General features: G+C 39.3%; 1 protein-coding gene across 2 annotated transcripts in view; it reads right to left on the minus strand.

The window, feature by feature from the left end:
* The window catches only part of TRIM33 (tripartite motif containing 33), a 141,834-nt gene that overhangs the window by 63,843 nt on the left and 54,986 nt on the right, over window positions 1-23,005 (minus strand). For both annotated transcript variants that reach the window (XM_082615942.1, XM_082615941.1), the window contains exons 2-4: window positions 10,869-10,987; window positions 10,305-10,449; window positions 10,009-10,141 (exon numbers count right to left, since the gene is read on the minus strand). In XM_082615942.1, coding sequence (XP_082472068.1) covers window positions 10,009-10,141; window positions 10,305-10,449; window positions 10,869-10,987 — 397 coding nt within the window. The remainder of the gene's footprint in view (window positions 1-10,008; window positions 10,142-10,304; window positions 10,450-10,868; window positions 10,988-23,005) is intronic.

A 23,005-nucleotide genomic window follows, 5' to 3' on the forward strand; every position in this document is an offset into this window, starting at 1 on the left:
CCTTTTGCCCTTGTATTATGTTATGTCCTTTCATGTGGGCAGCTGTGTCAATCAGAAACATGTACAGCTGTAGGGACTAATAGTGGCTCATATAACAAGACCAAATGTAGGCAGTTGATGGTGTTAGTTTAACAACATCAAAATTAGAATCACTGAGATAATCCTGGCTTTATCCTCATGGTATATAATAGTGTCAGAATTCCAGGCATCACATCCAAATTCAAGGAAGGAAAAAGGAGCAAGATGGATGACACCAGCAACATCTGTCCCTTTTGTCAGGAAGGTAAAAACTTTTTGAAAATCACCCTCTAAACAGAATTCTGTTTCTATTTTGGGGGCATAAACTGTGGATCAGAGGTACCCTAACATCAGGAATGCTGAGAAAGGAAATACTTAGATTTTACAGTCCCTATATTTGAAGCCAGACAATGAGAGAGAGAAGTTGAGAATTCTCAACTATGCCACAATGGATGGCATATGATAGTGGCTCTCATCAAATGTCAGATGATCCTTCCATCCATTCATATCCTTTTATATTTAAATATACTTTAATATTTTAGTATTTACTTATTTACTTATTTATTTGGCTGCAATGGGTCTTAGATGTGGCACACGGGATCTTCGTTTCGACATGCAAACTCTTAGTTGAGGCATGTGGGATCTAGTTTCCTGACCAGGGATCAAACCCAGGCCCCCTGCACTGGGAATGGGGAGTCTTAGCCACTGGATGACCAAGAAAGTCCCTAAATATACTTTAAAACTGCTCAGAATCATGTGTGAGAGAGAGAGAGCAGAACTTATGAACTGATGGGCTTCACTGTAAGGCAATCTTTTTCATCAGAAATGAACCCCAAATGGCAACATTAGGAGGCCTCTTCTAATTATTCACTTTCTCCAGAGAGTGACAAAGCCTCTAATTCCAGAAAGCAGAGTAGGGAAGAATAGTGAAATGGAAAAGTTCACTACTGGCAATCTGGAAGCAAGTCGAGGTAAGTGAACGTCTCACAGTTTAGTGTGCAGATTGATCCTTTAATCTCCCCAATTTCAGCCAAGTACCTTATCCCCACCTTCAATCTAGACCTAATATCCCCACGTCCAGGGCCTCTGATTTTACTTATCCAGAGAATAAGCCCAACTTTTGTGATACCTATCACCTCTAGATCCTGAGCCACCATAGGTTTCTGGGAAATACATCAAGTAGCTTCCTTTATATCTCATTTGCATGCCCTTGGGTTGTAGTTGGCTCAACTCTACTGGGTAAATTATCAGATCCAACAAATATTCAATCCATTTCCCTGGTTTTGAAAAATTAACTGAAACCTACATTGGTGTCTCTTCTCTCATTCTTGTCCTTTATAAGTCTATACATTTTTTATTCATGTACTGTGAAGAGAATTACTAGAAGGAGGAGGGATAATGCTATGGTTTAGCTAGAAACCATGAAGTGCTTTGAGGTACAAAATTTCATAAAGTTCTATAGATGTTTTCCTTTTTGAAAACAACTTACGAGGCCATAAAGAAAACCAAAGATCTCAATAAAGTGTTTTTTTTTAAAAACAAAAAAAATAGGGAATTCCCTGGTGGTCCAGTAGTTAGGACTCAGGGCTTTCACTGCTGAGGGTCCAGGTTCAACCCCTGGTTGGGGAATTCCCACAAGCCCCCCAGCATGGCCACAAATAAATGAAATGTAACAGACTATTACTGAGCCCTTACTGTGTTAAGCACTTTACAGGTACAATTCTCAACTCAATCCTCATAGCCATCTTATAAGGAAGGTACTACATTTTCTCCATTTGATGATATATACTCACACACACACACCAAAGTTCATTATCTGTATCACTATACTATGCAACAATCACCTTTAAAAGGGTGGGTGGGTGGCAGGGGACCCAAAATTCTTAAATAGAGTAGGTAAGTCAATAATGATTCTGGAATGAGGCTAAATTTTAATCAAAGAAAAATTCACAGGTTTCCCTGGTGGCTCAGTGGTTAAGAATCCTCCTGCCAATGCAGGGGACACAGGTTTGAACCCTGGTCCGGGAAGATCCCACATACCACGGAGCAACTAAGCCCGTGCGCCACAACTACTGAGCCCACGTGCCACAACTACTGAAGCCTGTGCGCCTAGAGCCTGTGCTCTGCAACAAGAGAAGCCACTGCAATAAGAAGCCCAGGCACTGCAACGAAGAGTAGCCCCCACTCGCCACAACTAGAGAAAGCCCGCGTGCAGCAATGAGACCCAATGCAGCGATAGATAGATAAATAAATAAATAAATGAAAAATTCACATCTTTTTGATACAGTCAAGATTCAACATAAGAACCTAAAAGAAATACAACGAAATCAAGCTAAGCAAAGAATAAAAATAAAAGAGAACTGTGAGAGTTAGAATATTTTTAAAAAGAATGAACAATTTCAAAAACTGGATCACTAAAATGAGCAACAGGGACTTCCCTAGGTCCAGTGGTTAAGAATTCACCTTTCAATGTAGGGGGTGCAGGTTCAATCCCTGGTCAGGGAGCTAAGATCCCACATGCCTCGCAGCCAAAAAACCAAAATATAAAACAGAGCAATATTGTAACAAATTCAGTAATGACTTTTAAAATCGTCCACGACAAAAAAATCTTTAAAAAATAAAATAAAATGACCAATAAAGAGACTCAAATCTATGGCTAGGCTAATAAAGAATAAGGAAATAAACTCAGCTATTCAACATTATAAATAAGAAAGAGATAGAAACACAGACTTTTGTAAAATCTTTATGGTCTACTTCTAAGCAAGTATGTTTTAATTTATTTTTTATTTATTTTTAAACTTTTCTTAATGGCTTTTTAAAAATTTTATTTATTTATTTATTTTTGGCTGCGTTGGGTCTTCATTGCTGTACATGGGCTTTCTCTAGTTGCAGCGAGCAGGGGCTACTGTTTGTTGTGGTGCATGGGCTTCTCATTGTGGTGGCTTCTCTTGTTGTGGAGCACAGGCTCTAGGCGCGTGGGCTTCAGTAGTTGTGGCTCGCAGGCTCAGTAGTTGTGGCTCGCGGGCCCTAGAGCGCAGGCTCAGTAGTTGTGGCACACGGGCTTAGTTGCTCCGCAGCATGTGGGATCTTCCCAGACCAGGGCTCGAACCCGTGTCCCCTGCAATGGCAGGTGGATTCTTAACCACTGCACCATCAGGGAAGCCCAAAAGTATGTTTTTAAAACCTCTACTAACTGGTGGGATTTTCTAAGAAAATATATATTATCATAATTGTGTGAGTGACTCAAGAAGAGGTGGGAAACCCGACCTGATCAATAAGCATGTGAGAAGCTAAGCCCCTTAAAGAACTAGCCCTAAAAGGCCTGAAGTCCAGACAGGGAAACGGGGTGGGTAAGAGGGAACGAAAGTGTTAGGGAAGACAAGGCACAGAAGTAAACTGGCTTTTAGAAGCAGTTCTCCTGACAGTGTTCTGTAAGTTAAGAAATAGCATTTGTGGGCTTCCCTGGTGGCGCAGTGGTTGAGAGTCCGCCTGCCGATGCAGGGGACACAGGTTCGTGACTCGGTCCGGGAAGATCCCACATGCTGCACTCCGCAACGGGAGAGGCCACAACAGTGAGAGGCCTGCGTACCGCCAAATAAAAAAAAAAAAAAAAAAAAGAAATAGTATTTGTAAAGGCAGAGAAGTTTAAGACAGGGGGTTACCTACTGTAAGAGTGCAAATAGGAGATAACAGATTGTGTACTAAAGAATTTAACCTTGCCCCAAGAGAAGTCTGGCCTTTGCCCTCAGCAGCTGCGAGGGGTCTCTAAGCCCTTGAAATGTACTGTCCGACAAAAGTATCTTTGTTTACTTGGGCCATATGCTAATGATATGATTTATGGTAGGGTGTTCAGGTCACACAGTATCAGCTCAACCTCAGGAGGGGCTGGAAACCAGTCAATCATGTGGCCAGTGAACTACATCTACGTGACAGAGTTCCAAAAAAAATTCTGGACACCAAGGCTCATGCAAGCCTCCTTGGTTGGCAATATTCTCTTCATGCTGTCACATACCATTGCTAGGAGGAGTTAACTACATTAAGAATTCCACTGAGGGGGCTTCCCTGGTGGTCCAGTGGGTGGGACTCCCCACTCCCAGCACTGGAGTCCCATGTTCGATCCCTGGTCAGGGAACTAGACCTTGCACGCATGCCGCAGCTAAGGGTTGGCATGCCACAACTGAAGATCCCATGCGCCGCAGCTGGGACTCAGCGCAGCCAAAATAAATGGATGAATAAATAAATATTAAACAAAAAAAAAGAATTCCACTGAGAAGACACAATTGGAAGTTCCACATTTAGAACTCTCCTAGACTACTCTGCTCCATGTCTTTCCCTTGGATGATTTTAATCTGTATCCTTTCACTGTAATAAATGTTAACTGTCAGTATACATCTTTCAGTGAGTTCTAAGAAATTACTGAATCTGAGGGTAGTCTTAAGAAATCCTGAACTTGCAACTGATGTCAGAAGTGAGAATGAATAAGATAAATTAAAAAAAAAAAAGCACAAATGGTTTTGGGGATCCCCAAATTCTGCAGTTGGTGTCAGAAGTGAGGGAGGACCTGTGAATTGTTCCCTAACTTCATAGTTGGCCTCAAAAGTGAGATTCACTAGAACCATCCTGACTCATTGAAACTTTTGGTTGGGAAGAGGAAGGAAAAGATGACAAGGGTTATGAACCTTTGATTCCTGGATGACTATCTAGTCACTCATGGTATGGAACTACAGCTGCAGTTATTAGAGGTAAAAGTTACCAACACAAAGAACTTAGAAACTGTTGCTCCAACTCCCTGGATAAACAAGGAAATGCAAACTAGTAAGAAACAAGGTAATTAAACAATTCCTTGGTTATTGTTATCTGTAGCAGCTAAAATGAAGAGTGTATTGGGACAGATCCTGACACTGGGCAAAGTTTAGATTTCAGCCAGTCTGAGCTACAGCCACTAGCCTCAGAGCCATTCCAAAGGGAAAAATTAATGCTGGGAACATAGACAGCACCTCTATGACTTCCAGTCACAAAGTAGTCTGGGTTGAGGAAAGACAAAATCAAGAAACTAATGAAACCAGATGCTAAGGAATTATCTCATTTTGTGGATTGACATTGTATGCTTCCTGAAAAAAACCTTTACTAAAATATTGTAAGAGTGACTGATTACTTAGAGGCAGTATTGTTGATTTTGAATGCTGCAGAATAGAACAGCAATGTTTGAGCTGATGCAGGACCCACAGCTCACTATGGAACCACAGATGGCTATACATAATCTAGACACACAGCAAGTGATTCCTGAGGGGACAGCTAGCTTGGTGGACTGGATAAAAGCCCCTGTGAGGTTTTTTTTACTCTCAGACAGGTGATTGTCCTTCTCCTATAAATGCCAAATAGAACTCCCCAGAAGAACTGGTTGATATGCTTCTTATGCAAGCCACGCCAGATTAGCATTATGCAAAGCAGGATGTTCGTCTACTGAGGATTAGCATTATGCAGAGCAGGATGTTCTGTCTACTGAGTATGCCTCCTACTAAGGTCAAGGTAAATAATGTGATTAAGGGGGACCCTTGTACCTGGGCACCCCCATGTAATTTTACTGCTGCAAAACCTAGCAATAATCTGAGAAGCCTCATTAGATTTGTCTCAGCTTTATGGGCCTTACAGATGTTAAGAAAACTAGTGATTCATGAGAAAATAGGGAAAGACAAAGAGGAGAGTCAAGGGATTTACCCCAGGAGGATGGAAATCTTTAGGTGGCTGTTAAAAAGGGAGCGGGGGAAGGTGGTGAATAAGGCAGACAATGATAGGGTTGAAACAAAGGTCTTAAAGTAGCACTCTTGGAGGTTGGGTGGACCAATGGGAGCCACTGCTGGTCCCCAACATTAAAGGGTATTAAACAACTGTTGTATTTACCCCAGCATGAAGAAATTTTAAAAGCTGGAGGGCAAAGATGACAATGAGAAACCTGACCTTGTACTGCCTGGAGCAACGAATCCATGGATCAATCAACCTGAAAACTGAAGGAGAGGCCAGGGTCTTCTGGCTCAAACCCCAGCTGGAAAACACAAGGCAATATGCACTTGTGTGGGTAAAACAGCCAGGGGGTGGATAAGAGACATTTCCGGGACTCCCTGACATGGGAGCCCAATGTGCTACGATTCTAAAACCTGCTGAAGACCTAATGGGAGCTAAGGTTAGATTGGGAGGAGAGGGATGGTTGATAGGATTAAGGTGATGAAGGTTGGAATATATGAACAGACTTTATGTGAAGTAGTTACATCTCTCCTTTATGTGACTATGTCACTGGAATGGATATTATGTCTGACTGGTACTGTAAAACAGAAGACATACAGGTTCACCTTCAGGTGAGTCTTGATTAGACATGGTACATGGAAACCACTAAAACTGTCCAAGTCCAGGGACTCCCCTGGTGGTCTGGTGGCTAAGACTCCTCGTTCCCAATGCAGGGGGCCCGGGTTTGATCCCTGGGTAAGGAACTAGATCCCACATGCCGCAACTAAGAGTTTGCATGCCGCTACTAAAGATCCCGCATGCCGCAACTTGAAGATTCCCGCATGTCGCAACTTGAAGATCCCACGTGCCACGACTAAGACCCGGCACAGCAAAATACATACATACATAAATATTTTTTTAAAAAAACAAAACTGTCCAAGTCCACAGAAGTTGTAGACCTGAGACAGTATAGGATACCTAATGGATAAAATGAGATTACAACTTTAATGACAAATTAGAAGCTGGAGTGCTAGTACCAATGAATTCTTTGTACAATAACCATGTGTAGCCTGTGAAAAAAAGCAAATGTTTCATCAAGAGTAACAGCAGACTATTAAAGTTTGAATAAAGTAGTGCCACCATAGCATCAGCAGTCCTTGATATGGTTTCAACAATACAAAAAATATATACAGCAGACTAAAAAAGAGTGGCACTCAGTGACTGAACATGCAAATTTTTTTTTCTAACTCTGAAAAAGAGCCAACAGCCATTTTCCTTGATGTGGAAGGACCCTAATTTATGTTCACTGTACTGCCACAGGGTTATTTCAATTCACCAGCTCACTGGTATGATTGGTTTAGAAGAGATTTAGACTTGATGCAGGTCCTGAGTGTAAAAATATACTATATTAATTTCATGATATCAGAAACTAAAGATGAAGGTAAGACTGACTCAGATGCCATTGCGACACACATGACCACCAGAAGCTCCTGCTAAATATAGCAAAGGTCCAAGGACCTGTCCAAACTGGTGAAATTCTTAGGAATAACCTAGGCAGGAGCCACCCATGACATTTCACAGGTGAAAAAAAATAAACTGCTTCTGCCACCTATCCCTAGAACTAAACAAGAAGCCAACATTTGGTTGGTATATTTGAATTTTAAAGAACACACACTCCATATCTGGGAATATTACCAGCACCAATCAATACAACTACCCAAAAGAAGGTCATATTTGAACGGGGGCCTGAACAAAGGCAGGCCATGTCTGAACTGCAAAAAGCAGTCTTTCTCATGATGCTTTTGGGCCCCCGTGATCCACACTCGGACATGATTTTGGAAGTGTGAGCAACACGTACCTACACAGATTGAAACTTATGGCAAAAACCTCTCAGTGCCACTCAGCAGAGACCCATCAGGATTTTGGACCAGAGAAATTCTGGATACCATGGTAAAATTTATGTCATTTAAGAGAAAATTACTAGCTTGCCATTCGGCACTGAGACTGACTCTATGACTGAAGGACACAAAATAACCATGAAACCTGAAATACTCATAATGTCTTGGGTGACAGGGGAACACTCTAATGAGGAAGGCAAGGCCCAGAAGCATTCCACATAAACAGAGATGGTCTGTGCAGGGACATGCAACCAGGAGGATGCAACGAAGTATTTATTGTATTTATGAGCAGGTAGCTGGCCTCTTTTCCTCTAAATATAACTTTTGAACCACCGGAGGAACTGCTGAATGCTATGATCACATAGGTGGTGCTCTATAAAGTCTATTAGCTAACAAAGAGCTGCTTGGTATATGGATGGTGGTTCCAAGGTGAACGGAAAGCATCCTGTTTACAAGGCCACCACTCTAACTGAAGACGGTATAAGTAATAACAAATCATATTAATGAGGTGGACTGCATGCTGTTATCCCCTATGTTTGGGTTTTTATTGAACTCTGCAGCTGGTATTAGAAGAGAGGGTGGTCTTGTGGACTGTTTCCTAACTTTTGTACAGATGATAAAGAGAAAGAATCTGGTAAGACTTAATAATGAACACTTTAAACTTTGACTATGGGGTATCTTTGAAGAGTGTTTTTAAAGGGGGTGGGGTGAGTGGGGTTTAACTACATGTTAGCCAAATGATACTGGCAGCAATGTGGACAGAATGAATTTGACAATATAAAACTCAAAACAGGGAGACTAGTTGTAAATGTGCTATGGTAACAGGAACCTAGGCTTTTAAGTCCAATGCCATTGGTTCCACCAGTCTATCCAGGAAAATTACAGTGTGAACAAACGAAAGAAAAGGGAAGAACATTCAAGAGGTAATTAGGACTTGGATATGAGTAGTAAAGGAAAGTGGTGAAGGAAAGGGAAGAATGGATCATGGTTAAACTTTGAGAGGAGTGGCTGAAGCTATTCGTTCACAGGATAAAGGATGCCATGTTCCTATTCTTTCTGTTTCGCACCATCAATGTAAAAAGCCATAAGAAATCTAAACGCTCAAAGATCTGACTGCAGCTGTGAGAAAGTAATTTAATGTCTTACTGAGATTACAAGACAAGAGTAAGATTTGGACCTCAGGTGAAGGCATTCATAAGATTAGTCACCTCAAGCACAACATGAGCCAATTCATAGGTAAGATGAGACATTTTGTAACAAAGGATACGAAAGTTTAAAGTAGCATTTCTACACAAATGTTCTGTAAAACAGTAAGAGGTGCCTTGGAAAAGAAAAAAGAGCATTACCTCTATGAGGTCAAGTTTGAAAGGTTCCATACACTGTATTCTATATTCTGAATACCACATGGGAGGAAATGAGCATATGGACTAAAATAGATCTGGAGTCCAAATGCCTGTGTTCAAATCCTGGCTCTACCACTTATGGGGACACCTTGTACAGATTACTAAAGCTTTCTGTGAGAACTCTCGCTCACCTTTAAAACAGTCAGGATATCAGTACCAACACTGTATGGGTGGTTGGTGTGAATTAAACAAACATGCACCATTAGGAAAACTGCCTGGCACAAACTACAGATGCAATACTTGTTAGTAAACAGAATTAATGTATCCCCTTCTTTTAGAGGATTCCAAAAAATTCCAATGGCTCTAATGAACTAAAAGGTCTAAGACATCCTAGAGTTAAACAACAAATATTTAAGTATGGTTAATCAAACTTAACATCTGACTAGAAATTTCAGTACTTTCCAGAACAGTTCAGATGTAACAGGCTGGTGATAAGTGAATACTATTGTATCCTGAGGGTAAAAGAAGGTTGAAAGACAAAGCTATGTATTAATGAATTAGTAATTATGCTACTTAGATGCTTATAAATTCCTAGTTTTTCTACAAACTGTAGATCCAATATGAAAGCAGTATATTTATGCTTTGATGTTAAAATAGGTATCACTTAGCCACACCCATGGAAATATCACCTTTTAAGACAACAGCCCAGAGCCTAAATTCCACAGAACACTTGAAAAAAAGTGTATTTGAACCAGAGGCATTGCATACAAAGAAATAATATAACTCCATTCTTGCAACCCAAATCCATGTACTGATACATTTTCAACAAATATCCATAAAACAATTAAATATGAATATGGAAACCATTAAATAATTTATCAAAAATATATCTTGCTCTAAGACATAAAACACAAAACTGATAATTTTAAAAAGCTAACAAAATTATAGAATAAATACTTGCTTTAGGAAAAATAATTTTATAAGAACTTTTTATAATATTTCTTGATAAGCAATTATGACTTCTGTACCTATGTTCTTTGTGTTCCAATAGCTGACAGTCTCTACATGTCAGCCTATCACATGTTTCACAGAAAAGTTTCAACTGTTCTTGTTTGTGTACAGGGCAGAAAACAGGGCGCTGACCAGATGCTCCAACAGACTCTGCAGTAAAATAAAACACATATTTTTAAACTAAACAAGATTTTTGTCTAACTTTCTAAATTCTTACTGATATTGGTATCAAAAGCTTATAAAGATAAGTAAAAATGCTATAGAGGAAAAAGAGGAAGATTAATAGTAATCATTAAAACTGCTTCTATCTTACCTGAGACATCTTCTTTCTTCCTGATCAAGTGATCTTTAGTGAATTTTACTCTTTGATGTGCTTCAATACATGTCTTACATAGCCACTCTCCACATTCTACACAAAAGCCAACTGCACTTGCATTGTCTTCACAACTAGTACATACCTAAAGGAGGAAATAAATACTAAGCTACATTAAATTTACAAAATATAGATCCACAAAACAAAAAGGTGAAAACTTTCTAACTTGCTGTTAAATATACTAATTCACTGTACCTGGAATAAAATTGTTTTGTTATCCATTTCTCTTCAACAAAATCCTTTCCCTTCCAGATCAAACATTCAGGTAGGTAAAAAAAAAGTCTCAGAACACAAAGTCTATACAAGATTTGAATCTTTAAGTAATGACTTTTAATCTAATTTAACCAGGTCTGAGGGTGTAGAATAAAGATACCCTTCATTTTCAATTTGAAAGATGAAACTAAGGCATAACTACCCTAAATTATGTAACAATTCAAGCATGTTTTCTTATAATTCATATTTTCATATCAAGATAGGAATATAAAGAAAAATTGAGAAGCATACCTGTTCTGATTTCTCATCAGAACTGCTAGGAGCTTCAGATGTATCTTTCACAAAATAATTATCCACAAGGTCTATCTGTCTGCATTCTTGGCGGCATACTGGGCACCGTATTACACCAACTACAACACAAAACAACAACATTAAGAAATATTCTTCAGAAAAAATAAGGAAATTGTACATGATGCCTACATGGGAACTACTCATTCATATATCATAAACAAGAACAAAGAAATGAGCATTAAGAGCTGAGTAAAGTAAGTTATTCCACTAAGTTATTACACTGGGGAAAATGATACCTTATTTAGGAAGAGAAAATAAGCATTAATATGCAAAAAAACTTTAAGGTGCTTCGCTATTACACCATGTGGTTGTAATAACGGCCCCCAAAGATATCTAGGTCCTAATGCTTGGAAAACCTGCGTCACTTTATACAGCAAAGGAGATTTTGCGAGTGTGATTAAATTAAGGATCTTGAAATGGGTATGCTGTCCTGGATTATCTGATAGGCCATAAATGTCATCACAAGTGACCTAACAAGATGGAGGCAGAAGAAGATTAGACTACAGAAGAGGAGAAGGCAGTTGACAATGAAAGCAGAGATTAGAGTAATGTGCTTTGGAAACAGAGACACAGCCAAGGAATGCAGGTGGCTACTATAAGCTGGAAAAAAAGAAAAAAAAGAAAATGGATTCTCTCCTCAGAGCCTCCAGAAGGAACAAGACCTGCCAACACTCTGACTCTAACACAGTAAAACTGATTTCAAACTTCAGCCTTGAAGAACAGTAAGAAAATAAAATGTATGTTGTTTTAAGACACAAGCTTATGGCAATTGTTACAGCAGAAATAGAAATACACAATCTATCATCTTATAAATTCTGACTTTGTTCAGAACTACTTGAATTCATGCTAATGTGGGAAGAAAGATCATCTGTGATGTAACCTGCTAGTGTTCTAGCATCTATCAGAACAAATAAACCTGCCGAGGTTAACATATGGAAGTTAAATTTAACTGTAAAATAGCATCACAGTCAACACAACAAACTGACTACTATATGTCAGCCATAAACTTGAGAACAGCATATGACTCAATCCTTGCTTTTAAGAAAGGGTTCAAGACTAGGATATAATTTTTACAGTTTATACTATGCACAACTATAGGACGCACCATACAAAGACAAGGCTATAAACAGTCCAAAGAGCTGTGCATACAGGAGGTACAGCTCAGTGGTAGTGAGACTTAGGTGGTGGGTAGAAGGAACTATATACTCTACTATACTCTACTATACTCTCTATATACTCTTACCACTGTGTGTGTGTGTGTGTGTGTGTGCGCGCGCGTGTTTGTGTGGGCATTCACATTTGTGTATGTAATCCACTCCATTTTCTTTGAAACTTCTAAAATTAAAATATGGGAGAATTCCTGTATGTGCAATGATAAAATTTTTGAAAATTTTAGGAAATCAAAAATTCTCCATGCTCCACCTTGATTTATGCTTGAGTTATGTGCTATATTTCCTTTGAAATCCTTGGTTATCAGTAGTTTTACTAAAATTTTGAAGAATCCACTTTCATCTGCTTTCTGCATTTCTTAATATAGGTTCGTAAGACACAGCTTGTTGACAGCATAGTTTCCTAAATGCTGCAGGTTTGCAGCCATTACCACTTCAAAGAGGTTTGAATGAAGGAACTTTTTTTCCTTGTTAAAACAGTTCCTGTTTCTATAGAAACTTCATTTCTAGATTAACCTGTGATGGATGTGCTACCATAATTCAAGTATATAGTTCTTTTTTTTTTTTTTTAATCTATCAACTACTCATTGTCATCCACTAGTAAAGACATTAAAGATGCAGCAAGCATCCAGAGGGCAGACAGCAGAAGCAAGAAAAACTACAATCCTGCAGCCTGTGGAACAAAAACCAAATTTACAGAAAGACAAGATGAAAAGACAGAGGGCTATGTACCACATGAAGGAATAAGATAAAACACCAGAAAAACAACTAAATGGAGATAGGCAGCCTTCCAGAAAAAGAATTCAGAATAATGATAGTGAAGATGATCCAGGACCTCAGAAAAAGAATGGAGACAAAGATCAAGAAGATGCAAGAAGGGCTACCCTGGGGGCGCAGTGGTTGAGAGTCCGCCTGCCGATGCAGGGGACACAGGTTCGTGCCCCGGTCCGGGAAGATCCCACGTGCCGCGGAGCGGCTGGGCCTGTGAGCCATGGCCGCTGAGCCTGCGCGTCTGGAGCCTGTGCTCCACAACGGGAGAGGCCACAACAGTGAGAGGCCTGCATACCACCAAAAAAAAAAAAAAAAAAAAAAAAAGAAGATGCAAGAAATGCTTAACAAAGACCTAGAAGAATTAAAGAACACGTAGAAGAACTAAAGAACAAAAAACAGAGATGAACGATAACTAAAATGAAAAAAACACTAGAAGGAATCAATAGCAGAATAAATGAGGCAGAAGAACGGATAAGTGACCTGATAGAATGGTAGAATTCACTGCTGAGGAACAGAATAAAGAAAAAAGAATGAAAAGAAATGAAGACAGCCTAAGAGACCTTGGGGACAACATTAAATGCAACAACATTTGCATTATAGGGGTCCCAGAAGGAGAAGAGAGAGAGAAAGGACCCAAGAAAATATTTCAGGAGATTATAGTCGAAAACTTACCTAAAATGGGAAAGGAAATAGCCACCCAAGTCCAGGAAACACAGAGAGTCCCAGGCAGGATAAACCCAAGGAGAAACATTCCGAGACACACAGTAATCAAATTGATAAAAATTAAAGTCAAAGAAAAATTATTGAAAGCAACAAGGGAAAAACGACAAAGAGCATACAAGGGAACTCCCGTGAGGTTAATAGCGGATTTCTCAGCAGAAACTCTACAAGCCAAAATGGAGTGGCATGACATACTTAAAGTGATGAAAGGGAAGAACCTACAACCAAGATTACTCTATCTGGCAAGGGTCTCATTTAGATTCGATGGAGTAATCAAAAGCTTTACAGACAAGCAAAGGCTAAGAGAATTCAGCACCACCAAACCAACTCTACAACAAATGCTAAAGGAACTTCTCTAAGTGGGAAACACAAGAGTAGAAAAGGACCTACAAAGACAAACCCATAACAATTAAGAAAATGGTAAAAGGAACATACATATCGATAACTACCTTAAACGTGAATGGATTAAATGCTCCAACCAAAAGACACAGGCTTGCTGAATGGACACAAAAACAAGATCCATATATAAGCTGTCTACAAGATACCCACTTCAGACCCAGGGACACATTCAGACCGAAAGTGAGGGGATGGAAAAAGATATTCCATGCAAATGGAAATCAAAGGAAAGCTGAAGTAGCAATTCTCATATCAGATAAAATAGACTTTAAAATAAAGAATGTTACAAGAAACAAGGAAGGACAATACATAATGATCAAGGGATCAATCTAAGAAGAAGATATAACAATTATAAATATATACGCTCCCAAAATAGGAGCACCTCAATATACAAGGCAACTGCTAACAGCTATAAAAGAGGAAATCGGGGGCCTCCCTGGTGGCGCAGTGGTTGAGAGTCCGCCTGCCGATGCAGGGGATACGGGTTCGTGCCCCGGTCTGGGAGGATCCCATATGCCGCGGAGCGGCTGGGCCCGTGAGCCATGGCCGCTGGGCCTGCGCATCCGGAGCCTGTGCTCCGCAACGGGAGAGGCCACAACAGTGAGAGGCCCGCATACCGCAAAAAGAAAAAAAAAAAAAAAAAAAAAAAAAAAGAGGAAATCGACAGTAACACAATAATAATGGGAGACTTTAACACCTCACTTACACCAACAGACAGATCATCCAAAATGAAAATAAATAAGGAAACAGAAACTTTAAGTGACCCAATAGACCAGATAGATTTAATTGATATTTATAGGACGTTCTATCCAAAAACAGATTACACTTTGTTCTCAAGTGCGCACAGAACATTCTCCAGGATAGATCACATCTTGGGTCACAAATCAAGCCTCAGTAAATTTAAGAAAATTGAAATCATATCAAGCATCTTTGCTGACCACAACACTATGAGATGAGAAATCAATTACAGGGAAAAAAAAACCGTAAAAAACACAAACATATACAGTATAAACAATATGTTACTAAATAACCAAGAGATGACTGAAGAAATCAAAGGGGAAATCAAAAAATACCTAGAGAAAAATGACAATGAAAACACGACGATCCAAAACCTATGGGATGCAGCAAAAGCACTTCTAAGAGGGAAGTTTATAGCTATACAAGCCTACCTCAAGAAACAAGAAATACCTCAAATAAACAATCTAACCTTACATCTAAAGGAACTAGAGAAAGAAGAACAAACAAAACCCAAAGTTAGCAGAAGGAAAGAAATCATAAAGATCACAGCAGAAATAAATGAAATAGAAACAAAGAAACCAGTAGCAAAGATCAATAAAAGTAAAAGCTGGTTCTTTGAGAAGACAAACAAAATTGATAAACCATTAGCCAGACTCATCTAGAAAAAGAGGGAGAGGACTCAAATAAAATCAATAAAATCAGAAATGAACAAGGAGAAGTTACAACAGACACCACAGAAATACAAAGCATCCTAAGAGACTACTACAAGCCACTCTATGCCAGTAAAATGGACAACCTGGAAGAAATGGACAAATTCTTAGAAAGGTATAAACTTCCAAGACTGAAGCAGGAAGAAACAGAAACTATGAACAGACCAATCACAAGTAATGAAATTGAAACTGTGATTAAAAATCTTCCAACAAACAAAAGTCCAGACCAGATGGCTTCACAGGTGAATTCTATCAAACATTTAGACAAGAGCTAACACCCATCCTTCTCAAACTCTTCCAAAAAATTGCAGAGGTAGGAACACTCCCAAACTCATTCTATGAGGCCACCATCACCCTGATACCAAAACCAGACAAAGATAATACAAAAAGAGAAAATTACAAACCATATCACTGATGAATACAGATGAAAAAATCCTCAACAAAATACTAGCAAAGAGAATCCAACAACACATTAGAAGGATCATACATCATGATCAAGTGAGATTTATCCCAGGGATGCAAGGTTTCTTCAATATACGCATATCAATGTGATATACCATATTAACAAATTGGAGAATAAAAACCATATGATCATCTCAATAGATGCACAAAAAGCTTTTGACAAAATTCAACACCCATTTATGATAAAAACCCTCCAGAAAGTAGGCAGAGGGAACTTACCTCAACATAATAAAGGCCATATATGACAAACACAGCCAACATCATTCTCAATGGTGAAAAACTGAAACCATTTCTTCTAAGATCAGGAACAAGACAAGGTTGCCCACTCTTGCCACTATTATTCAACATAACTTTGGAAGTTTTAGCCACGGCAATCAGAGAAGAAAAAGAAATAAAAGGAATCCAAATCGGAAAAGAAGAAGTAAAATTGTCACTCTCTCCAGATGACATAATACTATACATAGAGAATCCTAAAGATGCCACCAGCAAACTACTAGAGCTAATCAATGAATGTGGTAAAGTCGCAGTATACAAAATGAATGCACAGAAATCTCTTGCATTGCTATCACTAATGATGAAAAATCTGAAAGCAAAATTAAGGAAACACACCCATTTACCACTGCAACAAAAAGAATAAAATACCTAGGCATAAACCTACCTAGGGAGACAAAAGACCTGTATGCAGAAAACTATAAGACACTGATGAAAGAAATTAAAGATCATACCAACAGATGGAGAGATATGCCATGTTCTTGGATTGGAAGAATTAACATTGTGAAAATGACTATACTACCCAAAGCAATCTACAGATTCAATGCAATCCCTATTAAATTACCAATGGCACTTTTTACAGAACTAGAACAAAACATCTTAAAATTTGTATGGAGACACAAAAGACCCCGAATAGCCAAAGCAGTCTTGAGGGAAAATAAACAGAGCTGGAGGAATCAGACTCCCTGACTTCAGACTATACTACAAAGCTACAGTAATCAAGACAATATGGTACTGGCACAAAAACAGAAATATGTATCAATGGAACAGGATAGAAAGCCCACAGATAAACCCACGCACCTATGGTCAACTAATCTATGACAAAGGAGGCAAGGATATACAACAGAGAAAAGACAGTCTCTTCAATAAGTGGTGCTGGGAAAACTGGAAAGCTACATGTAAAAGAATGAAATTAGAACACTCCCTAACACCATACGCAAAAACAAACTCAAAATGGATTAGAGACCTAAATGTAAGACTGGACACTATAAAACTCTTAGAGGACAACATAGGAAGAACACTCTTTGACATAAATCAAAACAAGATCCTTTTGATCCACCTCCTAGAGAAATGGAAATAAAAACAAAAATAAACAAATGTGACCTAATGAAACTTAAAAGCTTTTGCAAAACAAAAGAAATTAAAAGAAGACGAAAAGACAACCCTCAGAATGGGAGAAAACATTTGCAAACGAATCAATGGACAAAGGATTAGTCTCCCAAATATATAAACAGCTCATGCAGGTCAATATTAAAAAAACAAACAACCCAATCAAAAAATGGGCAGAAGACCTCAACAGACATCTCTCCAAAGAAGACAGATAGATGGCCAAGAAGCACATGAAAAGCTGCTCAACATCACTAATTAGAGAAATGCAAATCAAAACTACAATGAGGTATCACCTCACACCAGTTAGAATGGGCATCATCAGAAAATCTAAAAACAACAAATGCTGGATAGGGTGTGGAGAACAGGGAACCCTCTTGCACTGTTGGTGGGAATGTAAATTGATACAGCCACTATGGAGAACAGTATGGAGGTTCCTTAAAAAACTAAAAATAGAATTACCATATGACCCAGCAATCCCACCATTGGGCATATACCCAGAGAAAACCATAATTCAAAAAGACACATGCACCCCAATATTCACTGCAGCACTATTTACAATAGCCAGGTCATGGAAGCAACCTAAATGCCTATCGACAGATAAATGGATAAAGAAAATGTGGTACATATATACAGTACAATATTACTCAGCCATAAAAAGGAACGAAATTTGGTCATTTGTAGAGATGTGGGTGGATCTAGAGGTCATACAGAATAAACTTAACTCAGAAAGAGAAAAACAAATATCGTATATTAAAGCATATATGTGGAACCTAGAAAAAATGGTACAGATGAACCAGTTTGCAGGGCAGAAATAGAGACACAGATGTAGAGAACAAATGTATGGACACCAAGGGGGAAAGTGGCGGGGTGGGGGTGGGGGGGATGAATTAGGCGATTGGGATTGACATGTATACACTAATATGTATAAAATGGATAACTAATAAGAACCTGCTGTATAAGAAAATAAATTAAATTCAAAATTCAAGAAAAAAGATGCAGCAAGCTTATTTTCTAAATGAAATAGGCATTTTCATATTTATTATTGCACTTTTGGTTATGCAAACACTTCGATGATATAAATGTTTTTGTCCCCCATAAATCTGGTCAGAAATCACTTTTGATTTTGTTGATTAAGTTAAACAATCTACAGTAGGATAGAGTACTAGGTACAAGTGGTACAAACTAAGATAAAAGACTACAATAAAAATGCTAGATCTTAAAACAGAAACTGGTTTATGCACTAAACGTTTTGTGCTCTGGCCTAATATTAACATGGCAGGACTTCCCTGGTGGTCCAGTGGTTAAGACTCTGGCTTCCACTGCAGGGGGAATAGGTTTGATCCTGGTTGGGGAACTGAGATCAGTTCCCTGCATGCCATGCTGCATGGCCAAAAATTTTAAAAATAAAAATAAAAATCCTGTCATTAAAAAAACAAACAAACATGATGTCTGTGTAAAATGACAAAAAGAACCAGTGTTGAATCACGTTATATTTCTTGTCATTCTGCATTATCCCAGATTGCTAAATGTGTTCTTTCCAAGAAGTTTGATTGAATTACTGTATACATTTCCTGTCCTATGTGACAGTTCTGTCACTGTTAGAGATTTCAGTAATTAAAGTGGGAAACAGAAGCTTAGGTTATTTTCCTTATCAAAACTATGTTCCCTGGAGCCACACTGTTATGATGGTTTTCATGCTCCTGTATACTGGATGTCTTAAGGTGAGTGCAGTTCAGGGGATCCTTTCTAATTACAGGAAGGTACTTCTTTCCTTCAACACTGTGATCTGACCTGTGACAAATCTGTACTATACACTATGTAAATGGCTAACAAGTCAATTGCAAACCAACTGAATGTACAAAATCTTAGTGCTGGTGCTGAAATCTCTTCAGAATAGTCATCATGATGTCAAAGTTTCGAAATCTGCAAGCATCAAGTGTCAATCAAAACTAAAGATGAAACACTAGCGCATATTGAATTCTCATCCTTTAGGTGTACTTCCTTTTTAGATTTTTTGGTTCTCAGCAATTTTTACCATACTGTTTCATTTAAATTTCCTATATACTAACTTCGTTTGTGTGACTGAAATAAAACTGCAGTATATTAAAAAAAAAAGGGTTCAAGACTAGTATATGATTTTTATAGTTTATACCACGCACAACTATAAGAAGCAGCATACAAAGACAAGGATATAAACAGTCCAAGAGTTGTACATATAGGAGGTATAGCTCTGTCGTAGAGCATTTGACTGCAAAGAGTTATACATATACAAACTACAGTAATTTATATGGTAATTGTAATGGAAAATGAAAACAAAATGTCATGCTAAAAGCAGGAATATCAGTCCCTCAGCAGACATACATACATTGGTAAAACAAACTCAAATTTACCATTACATATGAAAACAAAATATTGTTTTTATAATATGGGATGCATACAAAGATCCTGCTCAAAGGAAATGCATAAAAACAATTTTTCGAATCAAAGGAAAAAACAGTATGGTCAGGAGAAAGGGGGAAATGAATATAGATATTTTTACATCTAAGATGGCATGAATCAAAAACCATCGTAGAGTGACTTCCCTGGTGGGCCAGTGGTTAAGAATCTGCCTTCCAATGCAGGGGAAGCAGGTTCAATCCCTAGTTGGGAAACTAAGATCCCACGTGCCATGGGGCAACTAAGCCCATGTGCCTCAACTACCAAGCCTGCACACCACAACTATAGAGCCCGTGCGCCACAACTAGAGAGAAGTCTGCGCACCACAATGAAAGATCCTGCATGCCACAGCTAAGACCCAATGCAGCCAATAAATGAATGAATGAATGAATGAATGAATAAATAAATAAATAAATATTTTTAAAAAATCCTGGAAACCTACAGCATAACTACAGAGGAGATAAGGATAAGTAATTTAGGAGCAAAAATACACGAGCAACTAACTTCTTACAGTGAATAAGGTAAGTTTTTACTGAAGAGGTGACATTTATACATGGTCTTGAAGAATCAACATGCATTCACTAACGTGCAAGAAAGAGTATGCTTGGTTGGCCTGGGTTCATTAAACCCCACGCATTCCTAAGGAAGGCCTTCAACACTAACCCTTGATGGGCATATGGGAGATGGCCTTTGAACTCTTGGAATATTATGCCTGATGAAAGCGTTTCTGTTTGCCTGAGGCCTTGGGCCATCTGTATTCAGTTTGACCTGTGGGGTTGGCTGAAGTCCAAGTAGGTGTTATCAGTTCTGTGGATGCTGCATCCCTATATGACTGAGTCTTCAATAAAAACCCCAGACAAGGGCTTCCCTGGTGGCGTAGTGGTTAAGAATCTAATGGCCAATGCAGGGGACACGGGTTTGACCCCTGGTCTGGCACAATCTCACATGCCAGGGAGCAACTAAGCCCGTGTGCCACAACTACTGAGCCTGAGCGCCTAGAGCCTGTGCTCCGTAACAAGAGAAGCCACTGCAATGAAAAGCCCGCACACCGCAACGAAGAATAGTCACCACTCACCACAACTAGAGAAAAGCCCACGCGCAGCAACGAAGACCCAACCAATGCAGCCAAAAATCAAATAAATAAGTAAATTTATTAAAAAAAAAACCCAGGGCCTCCCTGGTGGCGCAGTGGTTGAGAGTCCGCCTGCCGATGCAGGGGATACGGGTTCGTGCCCCGGTCTGGGAGGATCCCATATGCCGCGGAGCGGCTGGGCCCGTGAGCCATGGCCGCTGAGCCTGCGCATCCGGAGCCTGTGCTCCGCAACGGGAGAGGCCACAACAGTGAGAGGCCCGCGTACGGAAAAAAAAAAAAAAAAAACAGACACAGAGGTTCATGTGAGCTTCCCTGGTTGGCAATACTCCTCCTGCATATTGTCATACATTGTAACTGGGAGAATTAAGAATCTCCCTGTGCAACTCCACTGAAAGGAGACACCTGGATGCTTGCATCTGCTTTCTCCTGGATTTTACACCATGCACTTCTTCTCTTTGCTAATTTTAATCTGTATCCTTTCACTGCAATAAAATCAACCATGAGTATAAGAGCTTTTCTTAATTCTGTGAGTCCTTCCAGCAAATCACTGAACCTGAGGATGGTCTTGGGGACCCCCAACAAAACAAGGAAAGGAAGAAACAGCATGCAAACCAAGAAGAGCAGGTGCGAAGTTCACAAATGGAAAAAAAAGAATAGGAGTCTATAGATAGAAAACTATATGTATATATAATTATATATATGTAAAATATTGAGAAGGTTCTTAAGAAATTTGTAACATCTTTTTTTTTTTTTTTTTTGCATTACGCGGGCCTCTCACTGTTGTGGCCTCTCCCGTTGCGGAGCACAGGCTCCGGATGTGCAGGCTCAGCGGCCATGGCTCACGGGCCCAGCTGCTCCGCGGCATGTGGGATCCTCCCAGACTGGGGCACGAACCCGTGTCCCCTGCATCGGCAGGCGGACTCTCAACCACTGCGCCACCAGGGAAGCCCTGTAACATCTTAATGAAGGAATATCTCTGAAGGAATATCTCTGAAGAGACATTCTGTTCTGAGCAAGAAACATTCAATATATAAAAGTATCCATTATACTTTTATGTATGATTTGATGCAAGTCATACCAGGTTTTGTTTTTTGAACTCAATAAGCTGATTCTTAGATTCTTACCATTTCTACTTCTACCTGGCAAGCTGACATCACAGTTTATGACTTTTTATCTTTTTCAAAAAATGTAGATGGCAAAAGGATACCTAAACATTGCAGAAGAAACACAACCCAAAGTACAGGAGGAATAGAGGGATACATTTGAGAAAGACTCTTATTTGCCATAAAGGTTTTCAGAGAAGCTTGGAATTCAGAAATCTAAGGCATGAAAGAACCCCCAATGAGACACAGGAAAATTTAAGTCTGCAGACCATCAGACAAACCCATTCTTATGCTGACTACTTACTTCTGTCAGATTACCCAGCAGCCAAGGTGTCTTACCACCAAAACAAAAAGAGTTGAAGCTTCTTTAGGGATCTTTCTGCTATTTACTTCTATATTTATAAATAAATTTTTAAATTATATAAATGTTTGTGTTGAAAATGTGAGTCATTTTCCATTCGAGTTTATGAGTAACAATGCCCTTGTAATTAGTGATCAGATGAGCGTGCTCCTGACTCAATCACTCAGTACTAGTTGTCATGTTGAGTTTTGATTACTATGCAAAACTGAAACCCAAACTTCAAAGCCAAAGCTACCGACCAAGTTTTTTTGTTTTGTTTTTTAAATTTTTATTTATTTATTTTCATTTTTGGCTGTGCTGGGTCTTCGTTTCTGTGCGTGGGCTTTCTCTAGTTGGGGCGAGCGGGGGCCACTCTTCATCGCGGTGCGCAGGCCTCTCACTGTCGCGGCCTCTCTTGTTGCGGAGCACAGGCTCTAGACGCGCAGGCTCAGTAGTTGTGGCACACGGGCCTAGTTGCTCTGCGGCATGTGGGACCTTCCCAGACCAGGGCATGAACCCGTGTCCCCTACATTGGCAGGCAGATTCTCAACCACTGTGCCACCAGGGAAGCCCCTACCGACCAAGTTTTATGCATAACGTCTCCAGAACTGATTTCATTACTTCAAAGTTCTGAGACTCATTCATACCTATTAGATTAATTTCTTTTAAGTGTCAATTTACTAAAATGTATAATTTATTGGGGGGGGTGTTTAAAGGCTAAAATAGACAAGTCTACAAACTAGTTTATCTCCACAGTGT

Source organism: Mesoplodon mirus (genome assembly GCF_964341445.2).
Source record: "Mesoplodon mirus genome assembly, chromosome: 3".
Lineage (NCBI taxonomy): Eukaryota > Metazoa > Chordata > Mammalia > Artiodactyla > Ziphiidae > Mesoplodon > Mesoplodon mirus.